At 48.7% G+C, this 20257-nt stretch overlaps 1 protein-coding gene across 5 annotated transcripts in view; it reads right to left on the reverse strand.

Annotated features, from left to right (window-relative positions):
* LOC107139301 (signal-regulatory protein beta-1-like) overlaps nt 1-19158 on the reverse strand; it is a 120525-nt gene extending 101367 nt beyond the window's left edge. For 2 of the 5 annotated variants that reach the window (XM_048811193.1, XM_048811195.1), the window contains exons 1-2: nt 19021-19158; nt 10609-10962 (exon numbers count right to left, since the gene is read on the reverse strand). In XM_048811193.1, the coding sequence (XP_048667150.1) occupies nt 10609-10962; nt 19021-19093 (427 nt within the window). In that variant the 5' untranslated portion in view covers nt 19094-19158. Of the gene's footprint in view, nt 1-4929; nt 5263-5745; nt 6064-10608; nt 10963-19020 lie in introns of all 5 variants that reach the window. The other 3 variants (XM_048811197.1, XM_015486912.2, XM_048811194.1) reach the window with 3 other exon arrangements.
* Between the last annotated feature and the right edge of the window lie 1099 nt (nt 19159-20257).

Consider the following 20257-nt stretch of genomic DNA (forward strand, 5'->3'; position numbering starts at 1 on the left):
ACACAATGGAGTATTACTCTGCATTAAAAAATGACAAAATCATAGAATTTGCAGGGAAATGGATGGCATTAGAGCAGATTATGCTAAGTGAAGCTAGCCAATCCCTAAAAAACAAATGCCAAATGTCTTCTTTGATATAAGGAGAGTAACTAAGATCAGAGTAGGGACGAAGAGCAGGAGAAGAAGATTAACATTAAACAGGGATGAGAGGTGGGAGGGAAAGGAAGAGAAAAGGGAAATTGCATGGAAATGGAAGGAGACCCTCATGGTTATACAAAATTACATACAAGAGGAAGTGAGGGGAAAGGGAAAAAAAACAAGGGGGAGAAATGTATTACAGTAGATGGGGTAGAGAGAGAAGATGGGAGGGGAGGGGAGGGGGGATAGTAGAGGATAGGAAAGGCAGCAGAATACAACAGACACTAGTATGGCAATATGTAAATCAGTGGATGTGTAACCGATGTGATTCTGCAATCGGTATACGGGGTAAAAATGGGAGTTCATAACCCACTTGAATCAAAGTGAGAAATACGATTTGTCAAGAACTATGTAATGTTTTGAACAACCAACAATAAAAATTAAAAAAAATAAATCTCAGTGGCAGAGCAGCAAGGGCTATATTCAAAGTATAAAGTGGACAACTGTTAACATTTCATCTAAGACTCTTTCAGACTTTCAGAGAATCAGCTAAAGTCACCCAGCCACTTTGCTGTATTCTTTTAGGTGACCTAGAATAAACCTGGATCATTATAATATTGAATTGTGCATGCCCACCATCCTAACCTTAGGAACTTGGGCTCTATGACCTTGAGCTGAGCAATGTACACTTTAAGCTGACCATACTCAGGAATGTGTCCTCCCCTAAATTGCTTTCCTGTATGAATATGGATAAGCTCCCCAAATAAAATCCCCACACTCCTATCCCTTGGGGAGAGCCTTGCTTTGGAAATAAACCCCATTTCTCTCTTTACCTTTCTCCATTCTTTTATCTTTTGGTTGTGCTTTTTGGCTTTGTACCCACCAAAAACTGCTGGGTGTGGTGGTGCACACCTGTAATCCCAGAGGGTTGGGAGGCTGAGGCAGGAGAATTGCAAGTTCAAAGCCAGACTCAGCAATTTAGTGAGGCCCTCAGCAGCTCAGCAAGACCCTGTCTCAAAATAAAAATAATATAAAAAGGGCTGGAGATGTGGCTCAGTGGTTAAGCACCTCTGGGTTCAATTCCTGGTACCCCCCCCAAAAAAAATGCATACCCACTGTGTTCAATAATAAAGTCATTTAATGATGAGCTATGATTTGAGGAAATTATCAGTATGTGATTTCATCATTGTGTAAACATCATAGAATAAATATACTCACACACACACACAAAAAAAATAACCCAATTAACAAAAAAAAAAAAAGAAGGAGTGGACACTGCTACCCTGGGGGCGATGGTTCTCAGCTGAGTGGTGCTCTGGGACTCCCCCTCAGTGGAGGAGAGCTGCACTGCCTGGCCCCTCCTCCCTCTAGAAGGCACCAGCATCAGAGCCTGGCTGAGCAGGCAGTGGAAGGCCCCGCCCCTCTCCTCCAGTGAGAGCAGCTCTGGGGCTCCTCTGGCTTCTGTGGGGGCAGCTGAGATGCTGCTTCTTCTCTCCTCAGGTGGGAGGGACGCTGATGTGTGTGCTGAGAACATTCCAGGAAGCTCCCTGATCCCCTATGTCCATCACAGAGGGCACTTCCTATGGAAAGCCAGCTCCAGGAGTGGTCTGGGAATCAGACTCTACCCTGTGAATTTGAACCTGGGACTCATCAGCTGGCTGGTAACATGGCCCCAGTGCTGGAGGTCAGTGGCACCTGGGCAGGCACTGGCCTGTGATGAGGTGCCCTTGTTCACTCTTTCACCAGAAATGAAGTGGTTTAACCTCAAGAAGGGAGTTCTCTTGGCATCTGGTGCTCGAACATAAGTTAGGAAATGGTTGCTATTAGGCTCTGGCATTGGAGGGCTATTTCTGGGCATCAGTCCCTCTGGGGAAAGACAATGAGAAGCTAAACGTGAGAAGCTAAAGCTGACCACAGTCACAGCAGGAGGACTGCCAATCAACTCTGCTGCAAAGACATCCAGTGCCATCTTCCGCATCCCATCCCAACAAAAATGCTTCTCCTGCATCATGTAATCCTCGCTGCCTCCCAGAAAGGAGAAGTGCTGTGGTTCCAGAGAGAATCTGGGATGCTCACAGGCACATGTCCCATGGGCTGGCCCTCAGGATGCAGTTTTCATGCTGGTGTCCAGGTGTGTCACAGGAAGCTGAGAGAGTCTTAGATCAATAACTGAAGCCTACTCCCACAGAAGCAATAAAAGAAGATCCAGATGAAACCCAAGCAAGCAGAATAAGGGAAATAATAAAGAAAAGAGTCAAAATTCAATAAAATGGAACACAGAGAAGTAATAGAGAAGATCATTGAAACACAAAGTTGATAACTTTAAAAGATCAATAAAATTGAAAATGCTCTTACACTGATGATGATGATGATGATGATGATGATGATGAGAGAAAGGAAACACCAACATCAAGACTAAACAGGGTGCTGGGTGTATTTGTAGAAATTCTGCAGATTTTAGACTGAAATCTGCAGTTATAAAGTTGACACTATTCACAAAATAGACTAAAACTGCTTCAAGAAGCTCAAGGTACCCCAATGCACCCAAAATGAAATCTAGCACACGAATGGTCTTTAACTGCTAAGGAAAGACATCATTTTTAAATCTTGGAGAAAGGTTTCCTAATGCCCAGGTGGTTTTGTAAGGAGATTGTACCATGCACTGAAGGATGAATTAAAACCAATGTTGGTGCAGAGAAAAGAGCAATAAAAAGAATTTTGAAAAATTAGAATACATACTCCAATTATTTTTTATGATTAGAGAAAACTATCATTATTTTTATTAACTGCAACAAAGCTGTTGGATTTGTAGAAGAATGTCCTTCATCATTCGACCTTTCCAGCTGTGGACTCCACTGGCACTGGTGTGCATTTCTGGCAAAGTGATTGATTAGTGGATGGGATTAGGTAGCCTCCATGTATCTCCTACCATGAGGGAAATTGTCTCTTACTTATAATCATTACTCTTCCTGCAAGAAGGGACAAGGATAAATCAGTGGCCCAGTGTTGACCCAGCACATGAAGCCCATGGTAGGGCATGCTGGGAGGAACCTGGACCTTGAAAGAGTCTGTAGGAGTCCAGACATGCTCCTGTGCTTACACAGGGAAATAGGGCACATGGGGCTACAGAATGGGGTCTCCAGAATGCTGTGGATCTTTGGGACAATATTTATGGGAGAAGGAACATTTTTTTAATTAGCAAAAATTTGCTCTATAGCTGCTGTTGGCCCTGACCCCACTGACTTAGATTTGCCTAAAGTGGTTTAGATAGTTTCCACAAGTCAGGGCAGGAAGTCATCAGCAACAATCCCATTGGTCTCCAGGGCTGTCCTAGTTTCCGTTTCTGTAAACTCCTAACACACACGTAGTTGGAGCATCAAAGGAGAATATACACAAGCAGAAATTTACATGTTGTGATGAGGGTTTGAGGATCCTCACTACAGTAGGTCTGTGACCACAAATCAGGAGGAAATTGACCCCTGTGGAGACCACTCAATGTTACTTAGGGGCCTGCTCCAAACCGTCTCTACATCCTCAGGGAGTCCTTTCCAGATTTCACCTGGTAGGTACCAGCATTTGTCGAGTGAGGCTACAGATGTGTAGGAAAATTCCAATATTGAATGAAGGCTGGAGAGACTCTGAGGAAAAAGAACAAAGCAACTGATAGGTGGATAGACAAAAGGCAGGACAGTAGGACAGGACAGTCCCCCTCCCTCTCTTTCTTCTTTAATGTCTGTTTATGTCAGAAGATCCATGGAGAGATGGACCAAACTCCTGACAGTGGAGACTCTAGAGGTAAGGAGTGGGGGATGGAGGGGAATTTAAAGTTATAATACATATTTATAGACTTGTGAATTATTCTGTAATGGATAGGAATACTAAATTTATGACTAAAAAATTAAAACAAAAAGATACAAGACAGAAAAGACCCATTCACCTGGTGTGGAGACCCCCCAGGGAGATATGTTTTTCATTTTGGTCCTGGAGGTTGAACCCAGTGGTGCTGATCCACACAACCACCTCCCCAGCCCTTTTTAATATTGATTTAGAGACAGGGCCTTGAGGGGTTGCTCAGGGCCTCACTAAGTTGCAGGTGCTGACCTGGAATTTACCTCCCTCTTGCCTCAGCCTTCTGAGCTGCTCAGATTAGACACTGACCCTCGCCAGAGAAGTGTCTGTACCCTGCTCCTTCTGGGGGGAGTTAAAATAATTAGCCTTCAGGAGGTGGCTGGCTGCGTACCACCTGGCAGGTGACCACCACGTCCCCACTCTGCACACAGGAGTTCACCAGGAGCCCACTAATGTGTTTACAGGTCGTGTCCTTGTTCTCTGACGACTGTGGCAGTTTCCATCTTGGACATGTGTCCATTCTCCAGTCAGGTCACTTGAAGATCAGAAGGTAGAACTACTTTCCCTGGCAGGTGATAGTTACCTGGTTCCATCACTGTGTGTTTTGGGGGGACCCTCAATGTGGGTGGAAAGAGAGAAACAGAAAGAGGGCCATGAGGATGTGACAAGTGTCAGGTGAAGAAGGCAAGTGACAGCTGCCAGAACAGGCCCATCCCCCATCCTTCCTTCCTCCTTAGTGTCCCTGTTTGAAGGCCCCATGAGATGTGTGCCCAACCCAACAGAGGAGACCCTCAGAGTGTGGGTGTGGGGAGCTGACTAAGACGCGGCTGTTTCCAGGCTCTGGGTGCCCTGGGGGAAGGAGGGGTCACTGCTCTCACATCAGAACACACAGAGTCAAGATGAAGTACAAAAGCATTTGGTCAGCTGGAATGGAGGCCTCACCAGGGGTGTTGTCCAGGCCTTGCTCCCTGGGGCCAGCAAAGACCTTCAGGGTGTAGTTCCTGGTGGTGGCTGGCTGTGCGTCATGCTCTACCCGGCAGGTGAACGTCACGTCCTCCCTGTGCACAGAGGAGTTGACCAGCAGCCAGCTCGTCAGGTTGAAGGTCCCGTCCTTGTTCTCTGAGCGGGTCGAGCCTGTTTCTGTCCTGGACACATTTCCATTCTCCACCCAGGTCACCTGTAGGCTCTGGGGGTAGAAGTGCTTCACCTGGCAGGTGACGTTCACAAGGTTCCATGCCATGGTGGGCTGTGGGGTGACCTCCAGGGTGGGCGGAACTGAAACAGCACAGGGAGATGCTGTGACCCTATGGCACAGATGCTGAGCTCCTCCCAGCAGGGCAGGGGCCTCCCTCGGGACAGGGACAAGTGTGAAGCAGGGGCTCAGACACTGAGGGTTTGCACGGGAGTGAATCACTGACCACAGGGCCTGCCACCCACAGGTGCCAAGGGACCAGCAGCTCCCCTGAGGGTAAGTGAGTGAGGCTGACAGGCTGCCTGCAGGAAGTGAGCAAATAGATGAAACCTCCCTGCACGTCAAGGCTCGGCTCTGGGAGGAGCTCAGCAGTGGTAGTTGCTGATGTTCAATTAAATGAAGCCACCAGCACTTGCTGGCCACAGGTCAGGAGTCCATATGTGATGGCAGGTAACAACACTGCTGACAACTAGAGCCTAAGCCACTGAGTTCCTGGAGCAAAGGCCCCTGGGGAGAAGCAGGCTGGGTGGGCAGTGTGGGCTGAGGTGGGGAGCAGGGTTCTGTACCTCGGACAGTGTCAGACAAGTTGGCAGTCCCACGAAGAGGGCTCCCCTGTAGGGTGACGTGGGCCACCTCACAGATGACTTGAGAGTGGACGTCTCCAGGGGCCAGGGTCACCTGGGCTGTGCTGGTCACATTGAAGGACACACTTTCTCCCGTGGGGTGCACGCTGGTCTGGGTGTGCGAGAGCTCATTCCCATTTTTGAACCACTTGAGGGTGATGTTGCGGGGGGAGAAGCCATGGGATTTGCAGGTGAAGCTCACCATCTGCCCAGGTGTGGCCCTGGTCACAGGACCCCATACCATGGGGGGAGAAGGTCTGGCTGTGAAGGGGATTGACAGACAAGTGAGATGATTAGGAGACCCCTTCTGAGCACAGCAACTGATGATGTTAAGAATCGTCCCTGACGTTATTTTTGGTATTATTATTTTCTGTGCTAGGAATTGGCCCCAGGTACCTGCTAAGCACATGCTCTGTCACTGGGCTACACCCAAAATGACAAGACAAGATATTTTAATGCTCCTAATAAAGTGCTCTGGGTGCTGACCTGATCCCTGTGTGGTGTCTCTACCCTCATGTCCCTGGGCAAAAGACAGCAAGTCCAGGTGCTGCTCCAGGCCTGAGGTCAGAACCTTCCTCTCAGCACCAGGCACTGCTACCAACCTGGGCCCAGGGAGAACCCCACAGCCCTGTCTCACTCTTTCTTAACAACCGTGTCCTGCTGGCCTGCCTAATAATGCTTGACACCAAGGGGAGTCGTATTTAGAAACAAATACAGGGGACAAATAGTACCAGGACACTAAAATGAACATAGAAGCCAGCTCTCCATGCTGAGAAACATTCCTCATCTGTGGAGTGGGGTGGTTGGCAAGTCTCTTCCCAGGCCACACTGAGCACAGGTGGCTTTGGGTCACACAGAGCTGCCCCTGGAATCTCAGCAAATGGTCGGTTATGTTGCCCAGAGACTGGGGAGGCTGAGGCTGGAGGATTGTAATTTAAATCAGACTGAGAAACATATGAGAACCTTCCTCAAAATAAAAAATAAAAGGGCTGAGGAATGTAGCTCAGATGTAAAATGCCCCTGGTTTCAATCCTTTTCAAAGCAAAACCAAAGCAAAAAAACAAGCCCAGGTCCCTCCTTATAACAGGCTTTGTTCTGTGCAGGGCTGGTTCACAGCTGGTTCTGAAATCAGCTGTTAGGATGGCCTTAGGCCTGAGCCTAAGCAACTCCATTTTAAAAACTCCAGTTTGAAACCTGCAGTCTCACCAGGCACACCCACAGAGCCCTCCAGGATGGCCTCAAACAAGTTACTTCCCCTCACCCTGATAAACAGAGTGAAGCCCCTGGCAGGCTGTCCTGGCCTGGTTAAGAGGGAAAGGTGAGAAGATCAGGGTGGAGACCACCAGACCAGATGTTTCTGACCCCAGGGTAAATGTCACTGAGAAATCTGGTGGTAGCCGATAAGGATTGAAAAGGGGGGTCAAAAGCCCCAAATTTTGTATAAATGATAGAGCAAATGAACAGGGATTCAGCAGCCGAAACAAGGATGCACTCGAGCTGGAGAGCCTGATGAGGACCTGACATCCCTTCACTTGTCATCCTTCCTGAGCCTCTGCATGTTCCTCACCGCTCTCAAACTCTACGGCCTCTTCTGGACCTTGGTGAGAGCAGCAACTCCTCCCTACAACGCCCTCCTCAAACGGTCGTCCATTCCCCACCAGGAAAAGCCTGCCTTGGTTCCCGACCTGATCACCGCCGTCTGAGTGAGTGTGCATCTGCTGGACGTGAAGCCTAAGGCTTGAGACTTTTGAACTTAGGATGCAGAGGGAATGTCTGTCATTAGCCTGTCAAGATTAACTGTGTTTGCAGTGCTTAGATTTAATCTAGAATTATTTGCTGTGAACTGATTATGTCTCTTGTAGCGCCTAGCATTAAGGATTGTCGTTTTCGTGATTAAGAACCTATAGAGTGAAATTGTATTGAGTAATATGAGTGAATAAAGCATTGAAAGGGGCAGAAACACGGGAACATTCTTTATTTCTCCCCTTGACTGCATACATCACAATTTTGCCCCCTCATGACATCGGCCGACTTGTTCCTACTTCCAGAAACATGCCATGGGCCTCACCTGGGCCAAGACCTGGATTTGAGAGGGAGAGGATGAAGGGGTGCTTTCTGAATGTGGGCTTCCCTGGGTCACTTTTGGATTGGAGTCACAGGTCACTGAACAGGGATGAGTTCATAACTGATGGCTAATTATAAGAGATGCAGACCCAGGCCCCTGAGCAGGTCCTGAGGGCACTCAGGGGAGAGCATCAGGAGGCTGCTTGCCTGTGGATGGGTCCTCAGACAGGTCCCTTGGTGTCTCCAGATTGCTCACCACCACCCAGCACCTTCTACAGCGGTCACCAGGCAGCAAATATCATGAAGGTTTGTATCAGCAAATGTTGAGCTCCCTGCCTGACATGCACACAACCCAGAGGGCACAATATGCAGGGTGTCACTGAAGAAGTGGAGTCACCCAGACCACCTTCCCCATGAGGAGGTGCTAGTGAGAGCCCATTATGGGACAAGGCTCAGAGAAGGACATGGCCAGCCAAGGGCTCCAGGCTGGGGGAGAGGGAAGAGATCAGACTGCTGTCATCCACACGGAGGATAATGCAACCTGCAAGAGGAGCTTAAAGGCAAGGCACAGTGCTGGCATGCAGTAGGGGCCTAATAAATGACACCTGTGGCTGTATCCTCACTCCTTCTCAAAGCACACATTCATTCTTTAGAAGCCAGAGGAGCAACAAATGCAGTGGGGACCCCAGGAAAAGCTCCATCCTGTTCCTGCAGCCCCCAAGAGGCTGCATGACAGGAGGAGCAGACACCACAGGATGACGGGGCTCCACCTATTTCCCTGCCCCCCCCCAGGGACTGAGAGTCTACCCAGGGCCTCAGGGGGGGCTCAGCAGGAACCAGCACTGAGCTGCACCCCCGCCCTCTCCCTGTGCTCTTAAGAGTTCCCACAGGAAACAAGGTGACAAAGTGCTTCTCACATGAACAGCATCACAGGGGTTTCATCCAGAGAAACTGTTTTCATAGAGTGTGGCTCAGTGAAGGGACAAGGGACAGATGCCTCAGTGACATTTTGAGACATCAAGGCACAGAGCTCTGTGTGTTGAAGAGCCAGGGCTCCTTGGTTTCAGCTCCTGTTCAGAGGCAACGTGTGTCAGATGTGGGCTCTGGGGTGACCCTGGATCTAGGGGGCTCCATTGGGAGACCCTGCCACAGGCCCCAGGGAGCTGAGCCCAGCACTTGCTGTTCAGCAGCATCCACACCCGAGAAGGCTCCCGTGCTCTCCTTCATTGCCAGAGGAAAGAACCCCAACTTTCCTTCCGTGTCTTCAGGACATCTCCTCAGGAGTCCACAGCCCTGGCCATGTGTCAGAAACTTCTGGAGTAAGTGGAAACTTCAGAAGCCCAGACCCTCCTCAGACCTTTTACAGCAACATTTGTAGGTGAAGTCTGGGTCTGGGAGTTTTTGTGTTCAGTTTCCCATGTGATTCCTATGCACAGCCAGTGAGGAGCCCCTGACCCCACCCACCATGACAAGAGCATCAATAACATCTCCCCAGGAAGAAGAAGAAGGCTTTTGACCTTGTTGAAACAACAGAACAGCTCTGTGTGTCCTGCTGGGGCATCTCCCCATGGAGAGAGATGTGGCTGACACTTGGGAGAGGTTCCCCACTCACTGTGGCTTCAGGGTGTGCATGTGAGTGTCTTCCTGAACCTGTGGGAGAGGGAGGAGGAACAGAGACGCTGCTCCCTACCCAGTGGGTCAGGTCAGGTCTGTGTTGAGCCCCTCCTGTGCCCTGGCTCCTCTTTGGGGACAGTGTCTGTTCCCACGGCAGCAGGAGCCTGGGCTGGAGTCAGGTCTGGGCTCTGTCCCCTCCTGGCATTAATGTGCTGTGTGAGAGAGGGCTGCCTGGGCCTCCAGCTCCCCAGGTCAACAGGGGTGGGCACAGGTGTGAAGGTCCATGTGTGCTGACCACCTCAGCCTCATGGCTTGGGAAGAACATGCAGGGCCTCTCGCAGAAAACAGAAAAAAAGAGCTCCTGTTCTTCCTGAACCTGGAACTCCTGTGTCACCCACATGGAGAACACTCTCTGGGTGAGTGACCCAGCTCTGCTCCTACCCTGCAGGGCCTGGAGGGCTGGTCCCTGGGACACAGGGATTTCCAGGCAGACCCAGGGCAAAGGCCCAACCTCTTGGCAGCTCCTCCACCAGGGCCCCAGGTCTACAGGGAACCCGAGCCTGTCAGAATCCTCTCAGGTGCTGTTCCAGGAGGGGAAGGAAGGAAAGCATGCCCTGCCCCCTCCCTGCTCTGGAGGGCCAGGTCCTCAGGGAGGGACAGGAACAGTAGCTTGTTGGAAGAAATTTCCCTACTGTTTTATAGCAGTCAGAGCACAGAGCGGCACACAGGAGGCCTTCTCAGTCTGTGGCAAAAAGAGAAGGCTCACCCACACAGGGGCAGTGCTCACTAAAGGTAACAGATGTGGTCTGGCTCTGTGATTGGAAGGTCCCCCAAACCCTCAGAGCCCTCAGCTGGGGAGCCACAGGGCTGGGCCAGATTGGAAAAGGTCAGGGCCTTGGAGCAGGCAGGTGAGGGGTGCAGATGTCCCCCATTTCCCAGCCATGGAGCCTGGACCAAATAGCATGGTCCCCTTAGGCCTCTGCCTCCCTGACCTGCAGAAGGGGTGACAGCAGGTCATGACATGAGCACCCAGTGCTGCTCCTGCTTCTCAGCTGTGGCCCCCAGAATGGAGGGCATGACCCCTGACCCTCTGTCCCACCCCAGGGAGGAGGAGGCAGCTGCACTCACCTCGCACAGACAACTCGGTGCCTGGTCCAGACTTATACTCCTTATCAACAGGGGTTGATTTCTGGAACTTCACACAGTAGTAGGTGCCGGCGTCTGCTGGGGTGACATTACTGATGCGGATGGAAAAGTCCTTGTTGTCCCTCTTTGTGGCATCTGAGACATTTGTGATTCGGGGGAAGTGGCCTCCTAAGAAATTGTAGATCAACTCCCGGCCTGGCCCTGCCCCCTTAAACCACAGATGGGGACCCACAGGGAGCAGGGAGGTCACAGTGCAGTGCAGAGTGGCCGACTCTCCAGCAGCGACAGACACTGACTTCTCAGGCTGAATCACCTGCAGCTCCTGTGCAGCCGCTCCTGGGGGGAGACACAGGGTGGTCACTGTTCATCCTGGGGGTCCTCTTGGTTTATCACGTGGTGTCAGCAAAGCCTGTCACTGACTGAGTGCCCACAGAGTGGCCTTGAGCTCAGCACAGGGCGTGTGTCCTCACACTGAGCCTCCCCTGGCCTGCACCTCCACACTGTGAGACACCTGCCCCTGAGGCCCAGAGCCCTGAGCAAGGTGGAGGGAGGGGACTTGAGGGCCTGAGCCCTCCCCTGAGCTCTCATGTGTCACCAACTATTTGTTCCTCTTCCCTTTCTGACCACAAGGTCACTGGTACTTTATGGACCAGGATATTGGGTGGAGTCCTGTAGCTCTTGGGTCTCCTGAATGTTGGGGAAGTGGTGTGTACAGTTAGTGGAACATGCATTTGACTGTGAGTCTTGGCTCAGCTTCTCTGTTCCACAGAAGACCTCTGCTCATGATGGGGTTCCCTCCTTCAGCCTGGAGTGATCATGGTGCATACAGCAATGAACGTGCAGCTCAAGTAAGAAATGAAACATTGCTGAAGCCCCTCACATATCTCCCCACAGTACAACCACCTTGTGTAAGTTTCTAATGCTGCTGTGACAAAGGACTGCACACCTAGTGCCCACAGCAACAGAAATCTATCAGGTTATGGTCGTGAACATCAGAAGCCCAAATTTGCTGTCACTGGGCCTCCACCCAGGGCTCCTCGTGAGAGCTGTTTCCTTAGGAGGCTGTTCCCTGCTCTCCACACCCAGGGGGCTGCCTGGGCTGCTTCCCCTTGTTTCCCATCCTCCTATCCCTCCTCCCTCCTGCTTCCCTGATCCATGGGCAGGTGGTCAGAGGGTAAGAGCTAGGGAAGGACATGGCATGGGGGAGGCAAGAGGGTGGAACAATGAGGATAAATCTCCACATTCAGGAGGAGGAGCCTGTCCACAGTGGCCACCGTGTGGTGTGTGGCATTTGTGAGAAAGATAATTCGTTCTCTTTTCTCTTGACCCCACTGGTCCCCCTCCCAAGGACAGTCCTACATGACATCCATCAATGGAGTTTCTGCTGCTCTGTGGGTAGCCCCTTCTCTGCTGCTTCCTTGATGCTGATCCCCACCTCCCACCCCGTCCATGGCTGCCATCCAGTGGGATGGGTGGCTCCTGGTACAAGGAGAACAGGGGAAGGAACAATTTGAGCTCTCTCTCCTTCAAAGATATAATTCTCTCTCCTTCAAAGATATAAATTGAGGTTACAAATCGTCTCCCCTGGGCAATGTGCTTGGACTTTGAAGTGCTGCTACCAGTGACAGGCTAAATGTCTCTCCCTTAAATTAAACTGTCACAAAATAAAATAATTAAAAACACAGTTGATACCACTGTTGCTCTCCTGGATGACCACCCTAGCCCCTCCACATTACTCAACTTTGGGTAGTTGTAACTAAAGTACTTGACAAGAACAACTTGGTGGAGGAAAGGTTATTTGGGGCTCACAGTTTCAGAGGTCAGTTCCACTTAAGCTGGCACCAAGGCAGGTCGTCCATGACAGGAGGGCATGTGGTGGACACCTGCTCAGTCCATGGCAGCCAGGGTGGGAAGCCAGGATCATGGAGGACACATGAGTGTCCAGGGCCAAAATATCATCCTGTAGGCATGTCTCTAATGACCTGCTGCCCCCAGCAAGTCCCCACCTGCCTATGGGTATGACCCATTCAAATCACAGTAACAACAAATGGATTAACACCTGGATCAGGTTGAGGTTCCATGATTTGTCGTTTCCCCTCTGACCCTGCTGCGTTGTCGAACACAGGAGCTTTTCAGGGAACCCCTCACACACAAACCATAACCCCCTCTGAGTCTCATTGCCGCACCCTACAGAGGAGGGCATGTCCCCACAGTGGCCACCTCAGACCACCAGGGACTTGCCAGGTAAACATTTAAAGGGAAAGGGGGAAATTTGGCCATCATAAGGTATTAGCCATGTGGAAGGTTTTGTTTAAGAGGACAAATAATGGATGAAGGGAAGGATTATCCTTTGGTGGTGTCACCCTAGGGACAGGCCATTCCTTGGAGATACCAGATCTTTCTCTTTCTTCTTAGCAACCAGAGGCAGGGACTGAACACCACTGCTGAGGTAGGTAAAGGCATAACACAGGGGAAAAGGGAGGGGAAAGGCTGCCACTTCAGACACCTGCTAAGTCAAAGCAGCTAAAAGGAACTTTAAACCTTGTGCTCTGAGCTCATGGAAAATCTAGCAAACATGATGGCAGCCTTAGGCTACTTTTCAAGTTAAAAATATGATACAGGGGAGAAAATAAGCAGGAATAAAGAGCATAGGTAATCTCTTAGTATAGTTATGTAATAAATACAGTAGTGTAGAGGCATGCATACTACGTAACTAAGCCAACTCCAACTTTCATAATTTGACTTGATTGGAAACCCTAAATTTATAGGTTACACTTTTATATTAAACATTTTATACAACAAACAATATCATACGATATAAAGCATGCTGATTTCATTTTGTGTGACTACAGTATAGTTGGAAATAGCCTACATGTACCAATTCTAAAATTTCATGTACTTCAGTAATAAGAAGAATTAAATTATAGTTATAGGTGAGAATAAACTCAAACACCATGTCCCTTATAATCTTTAGAAACAACTAAATATAAAACAGAAAAATATAGGCATTTATTTGAAGCCTTGCCAATATTTCCCACAGTTGTGGTCTCGTGGCTATAAAAGCCCACTCCATAGTGGGCAAGGAGCTCTAACATAAGGAATAATAAGTTAAAACAAATGTTCCTTTGGGGGACTTAAAGGTGGCTTGATGAATAAACCCTATAAACCCACAGCTGAAGCAGTTCCTATAGGGAGGTTCCACGGTGGCCAAGCAGAGGGGCCAGCACTCACTCCTCACAAAGAAGAACCAGGCCACAGGTGGGCACTGCATTTGAGATGAATGATGTGGAGAATGCTGGGCCTCAGCAGGGAGAGACTAAGTTACATGGGACTCGGAGACCCTGGACAAGATCACAGGAAGAGGGACAAGAAGATACTCGAATCACTCACTGGAGAGCACATGGCCTCCTTGATACCTGGGGCTAGAAAACCTGGACCTCCATGTGTGGAACTGGGTTCCTCTCTCTCACCCTGCACAAAAGTCAACTCAAAGTGGATCAAAAACCTGGGGAAGAAGACCAGAAACTCGGAAACTCCTAGAAAAAAATGTAGAACCAACACTCCAATATATCAGCACAGGGGTTGACTTCCTTAAAAAGACTCCTAAAGCATAAGAAATTAAATCAATAAATGGGATGCAAATTAAAAAGCTTCTGCAGAGCAAAGGAAACAATTAATTGCATGGAGAGACATCCTAGAGCACGGGCGATCTTTGCCACCTGCTCCTCAGATAGGGCAGTAATATCCAAAATAGATAAAGGACTCAAAAAATCTTAACACACACACACAAAAAAAAAACCAATTAATACATGGCATAAGAACTCAACAGACACTTCTCAAAAGAAAAAATACAAATTTCTTAATAAATATGTGGAAAGGGGTTCAACATCTTTAGCAATCAATGAAATGCAAATCCAAACCACACTGTGGGGCTGGTGTTGTGGCCCAGTGGTAGAACACTGCCTATCCCATGTGAGGCCCTGAGTTCAGTTCTCAGAACCGCATAAAAATAAGTAAATAAAAGTATTGTGTCAAACTATAACTAAAAATTTAAAAAAAAAAACTACACTGATTTCAGCTCAGTTCAGTCAGAATGACAAATACCAAATATTCAAATAATAAGTGTTGGTGAGGATGTGGGGAAAAGGTGACTCATACACTGCTGGTGGGACTGCAAATGAGGGTAACCACCGTGGAGAGCAGTATAAAGATTCCTCAAAACAAAGCAGGATGAAGGGAAGGGAAGAGGATGGCAATGGGAAAGACAGTACTATCAATGGTGGCAGGGGATTAATTGGTGCCATTGCTACTGTTTACAGAAGCACAATTTACCCAGGAAGTGGAGGGTGGGGGCCTACAGAGCCATTGCCTAAGTATCAATGACCACTTTTTAGAGACCAGAATTTCAGACATAACTTTCCTATGCTCATATATGAATACATGACCAGTGTACCTCCACATCATGTACAACCATATGAATAAGAAGTTTACTCCTCGTATGTGAAATATGTCAAAATGCATTCTATTATCATGTATAACTAAAAGAAACAAATAAACTTAAAACAAAAATCTGGGAACAAAGCCATCATATGACCCAACTATCCCTCTCTTTGTTATACACATATAAAAATCTAAAATCAGCATACTGATTACAGGTTACAGCCTCATCAATATTTATAGCAGCATGATCAAGCTATAGAGCCAAACTTATTGCCTGTCTCCAGATGAATGGATAAAGAAAATGTGGTATGTATACACAATGGAGTAATACTCAACCTCAAAAACAAATGAAATTATGGCATTTGCCAGTAAATGGATGGAACTAGACACCATGATGCTGGATAAATAATCCAGATCCAGGAAGTTGTAAATGTTTCCACTGATATGTGGAAACTAATCCAAAATAAAAGAGAAGATCAGTGGAGCCAAGAAAGGGGATGGGGGGTGGGACTTTATAAGGGAAGAACAGAGGAATGAGTCTGAACTAACTTTCCTGTGAACATGTGAATACACAATAGTGAATCTCAGCCTTGTCTAAACCCACAAGGCACTAATTTTTAAAAACTGTTAAAAAAAAATCCTGTATCTGCATATGTACAGTTACACACACACACACACACACACACACACACTCTCTCTCTCTCTCTCTCTCAAACATATATAGAAGTATTGCCTGCCATCATAGTATGTAAGGTAATTATGTTTTAGGAGGTACCAAGGATTGAACTCAGGAGTACCCAACCACTGAGCCACATCCCCAGCCCTATTTTTTATTTTATTTAGAGACAGGGTCTCACTAATTTGCTTAGTGCCTCCCTTGCTGAGGCTGGCTTTGAACTCGCCATCCTCCTGAGCTGCTGGGATAACAGGTATGTGCCACCACACCCAGCATATGTAGTAAATTATACTACATGGGGACGCTCAGGAAAATATCTGGCAGCACATCCAGCACATTTTTGGTGAATACCGAGTACAGCCAGAGATCCAATTCTGGCTCTCTGAGTTGTATAACAGGTGACAATTCTTTCTCTATTGGTGACTCTGTTTTCAATTATTTTTCTGCAATTAGCCTCCAGTGAGAAGCAGAGTAGGGCAACATGTTTAACAGAAAGCTATCTGGGGGCGTGGGCTTACAGCTCCTGGGTAAGTCACATACTTAGCATGCACATGGCCCTGGGTCAATCCACAGTCTCAGAAAACAGGAAAGAAAGAACAAAGACATTTGGAACTGGCTGCTCTGGATTTGAATCCCAGCTACTGCACTGCCTGGGGAAGGAGACGGTGGGCAAGTTCCCTTCTCTGCCTGTTCCCATCTGCAGCTAGAGGATGATGCATCCATCCATTACAGAGGGCTGTCCTGGGGCTAGACTAGCTACAGCACACAGTGCTAACCCTGTGCCTGCCCAGGGAAGGCTCACTCAGTGACCTGGGTGTTCATTTGGGTGCAGTGTAACTGGGATCGCTTTAAGTTGGAGCCAGGCCCTGCAGGACCTATAAACTGACATCACAACAGGACCACAGTGGGGAGCCAGGAGGGCTGAGGGGTCACAGGGTGGGCTTCATGGCCAAAGAAGGGGAGGGAGGGAAGCAACCTGTGGGAGCTGTGAGCAGGGGCTGTCCTGGGCTCTGCCAAGAGAAGCCCTCCAGCCCTTCCTGTCCTGGGAAGAGGGAAATTAAGGTCTCTGCAGGAAAGTCCAGAGGGCCTGGGAAAGGTGGCCATGGTGGGCACACCTGCAATCCCAGCTACTCAGAGACTGAGGCAGGAGGATTGCAAGTTCAAGGCCAGCCTCCACAACTTAGGGAGATGCTCTCTCCAATTAGAAATATGAAGGGTTGGGGTGTATCTCAGCAACAGAGCACCCCTGATTCCATCCCTAACATTGAAAGAAATAGGCAGGAAGAGAAAGAGAGAAGAAAAAGGAGAAGGAGGAAGTGCATAGTGAGGTCACTAAGGTTAAGTGAAATCACAATCCAACATGACTCTGTCGTTTCAAAAGGACACAATGCCCAGAGACACATAAGGAGAGACCCCAGTTCTCACACACAGAGGAGATGCCAGTTACCACCACTGAGAGGCCTCAGAGGAAGCAAACTGTCAAAGTCTGGACCTTGCACTTCCAGACTTCAGAACCTTGAGAAAATATCTGGCAGCACATTGTCACTTTGTTATGACAGCCCTACCAAGGAGCAGTTCCCCTGAAGCAGAAAATGTGAAACTTCTTAAAGAGGAAGAGGTTTCTGGGCATGAAGGCACCCAGCTGTAGCCAAAGCAACTTGGGTATCTCAGATACCGCATTAATCTCAAGGATACAGAAAGAATTCAAAAAACTTAACACTAAAAAAATAAATAGCCCAATTAATAAATAGGCAAAGAAACTGACCAGACACTTCACAGAAGAAGAAATGGAATCAGTCAACAAATATATGAAAAAATGTTCAACATCTCTAGCAATTAGAGAAATGAAAATCAAAACTACTCTAAGATTTTATCTTGCTTCAGTCAGAATGGCAATTATCAAAAGTTCAAGTAATGATAAATGTTGGCGAGGATGTGAGGGAAAAGGCACACTCCTACACTGCTGGTGGGACTGCAAATTGGTACAACCACTCTGGAAAGCAGTAAGGAGATTCCTCAGAAAACTTGGAATGGAACCACCATTTGACCCAGTTATCCCACTCCTTAGTTTATACCCAAAGGACTTTAAGTCAGCATACTACAGTGACACAGCCACATCAGTGTTTAATTCATAATTCATAGTAGCTAAGCTATGGAACCAACCTAGGTGCCCTTCAACAGATAAATGGATAAAAAAGTGTCCCAGGCTTATATACACAATGGGATATTACTCAACCATAAAGAAGAATGAAATTATGGCATTCTCCAGTAAATTGATGGAACTGGAGACTATCATGCTAAGTGAAATAATCCAATCCCAAGGCCAAATGTTCTCTCTGATAGATGCTAACACACCACAAGGGAGGGTGGGGAGGGAAGAATAGAAGTTCATCAGATTCAAAAATGGAAATAAAGGGAAAGAAGAGGGGATGGGAGTGGGAAAGACAGTAGATGAATTGGTCATAACTTTCCTGTGTTCATATGTGAACACGCGACCAGGGCAACTCCACATCATGTACAACCACAAGGGTGGGAAGTTATACTCCAGGTATGTATGACATGTCAAAAGACATCCTATTGTCATTTATAACTTAAAAGAACTCATAAAAAATTTTAAATGGGGTGGGGGTGGGGAAGTAAAATATAAAAATAAAAACATAAGAAGGGTTGGGAATATAGCTAAGTGTAGAGTACTTGTGGGCCCAAGCCCCAGTACCAAAAAAAAAGGGGGGGGGGGAGAAAGAAAGAGAGAGAGGTGGCCGAGGAATGAATGTGAAGAGCTAGTTCACAGTGGAGGAAGAAGCTGGGGACAGAGGGAAAGTGAGGCACTGGGCAGGGGAAGGATGGAGGCTGAGCTTCTGCAGGCTCTACATCAACTTCGGACCCAGATGGTTTGGAGCTGAGGGCCAGGCAGACTTCAGCTGCCTCTGAGCTCCTTCCATGGCCTTGGGAAGGTCACCTTGCCTCTTGGGGTCTCAGGAGTTATCAGGATATAAAGATTGATCTTCCTGGAAATGTATTTTGTGAGCTTAAATAGAATATTATGCAAGTGATTCTTGTCACAACTGTTTGAAGCATCTGCTGATGTGATGCCTCTGGCCCCAGCTGCAGGGGAGCCATCCCAGAGACAGTGCTCAGGACCCTTGGTCTGGGCCCAGAGAATGCCTTGTCCCAGCCTCCATGGCAGAGCCTGTGTTTGTCCTGAGTCCCTGGGAGTCCAGGGCAGAGCTGACCCAGGGAGCAGGCCAGAGGACTCTCCCCAGACAGTGCTCACTCACCTGTGAGTCCCAGTAGGAGGGTCAGCAGCAGGACAGGACAGGGACACTGGGGCCGGGAGGTAGGTGCAGACATGGTGGAGCCCTGAGGAGCCTGCTCTGTCCCCGTGTCTGTGCTGGGGAGATCCCCGACTCTGCTCTATGGAGGGAACTGACACTCTGTGTCCCTAGTTGCAAGAGGAAGTGACAGTGACAGAGTGGCAGGCAATTTGCTTCAAGATTGTGAAATAGAAACCAGGAGCACAGGCAGCAAAGGTTAAGGGGGTGTCATGCTGCATTATCAGAAGGAATTGGACAGGCCTCGAGGAACAAGGCCTCCTTCCCCCTGGGCCTGCGCTGGTCCACTAGGCCCCTCGTGGCTTCCTGGGCCTTAGTGATGGTCAATTTGGGAGTCACAGGACAGGCAGGATGAGCCCTAGACTCCTGACCCTGAGACCCTGGTGTGGCTGGCTGGTGGCCTCACTCTGCAGCAGCCTCACTAAGCGCTACTCAGCAGAGGGAGGAGGAGGAGGGGTCCTGGAGCCTCCTCAGTGTGGGGGAGGAACTGGTCATTTCCTTCAATGGCCACCCATTGCACACCTTTTTGAATATATGTGCCACAGGGTAGACCAAATGCAGTGCAATGTGCACCTTAGCACATCACACCTGCACCCAGCAAAAGAATCATTTCCTGATTTCTTTCAGGAAGCCATGTAGATTTAGGTCTATAACTACCTCTTTGTCAGGAAGGCGGGATGATGGGTCCTAGGCTTGGACAGGGATTTGATGGAAGGGGAATATGGTGGGCAGGTTTCTGGGCAGGAGGAGGAACAGCCACATGGCTTCCCATGCTCTTTGTTGTCCGCACAGAGCACCTGTTCCTTGTACCACTCTGCAGATGGCACTGGAGAAGGAGGAACGTTGAGTGTCCCAACCTACCAAGAGGGTGCGCTGAGGAGCTGGGCAAGTCCCCCGAGCTCCCTAGCTTTAGTTTTGCCCCCGCTGTACCTGGGATAAGACTTCCTCCTCTGCAGTGTGTTAGGGGAGATTAAAGGAGACAATGACTATAACAAGCCTGAAATCCAATAGGTCATTATGGATACTCCTGAGTGGCTCCTGCTTCTGAAGGGACCCTGCCTCTCAGTGCCAGGTGCTCACCAGTGCCTTCCTCCTAGCTGCCTGGGACCTCCTGGGACTCAGCTTATGTGTCCATGCTAAGACCCATGCCCGCCCCCCGACTCTCTGCATCCTTCTCCCTTGT

This window comes from Marmota marmota, unplaced genomic scaffold (assembly GCF_001458135.2).
Source record: "Marmota marmota marmota unplaced genomic scaffold, marMar, whole genome shotgun sequence".
NCBI classification, from domain to species: domain Eukaryota; kingdom Metazoa; phylum Chordata; class Mammalia; order Rodentia; family Sciuridae; genus Marmota; species Marmota marmota.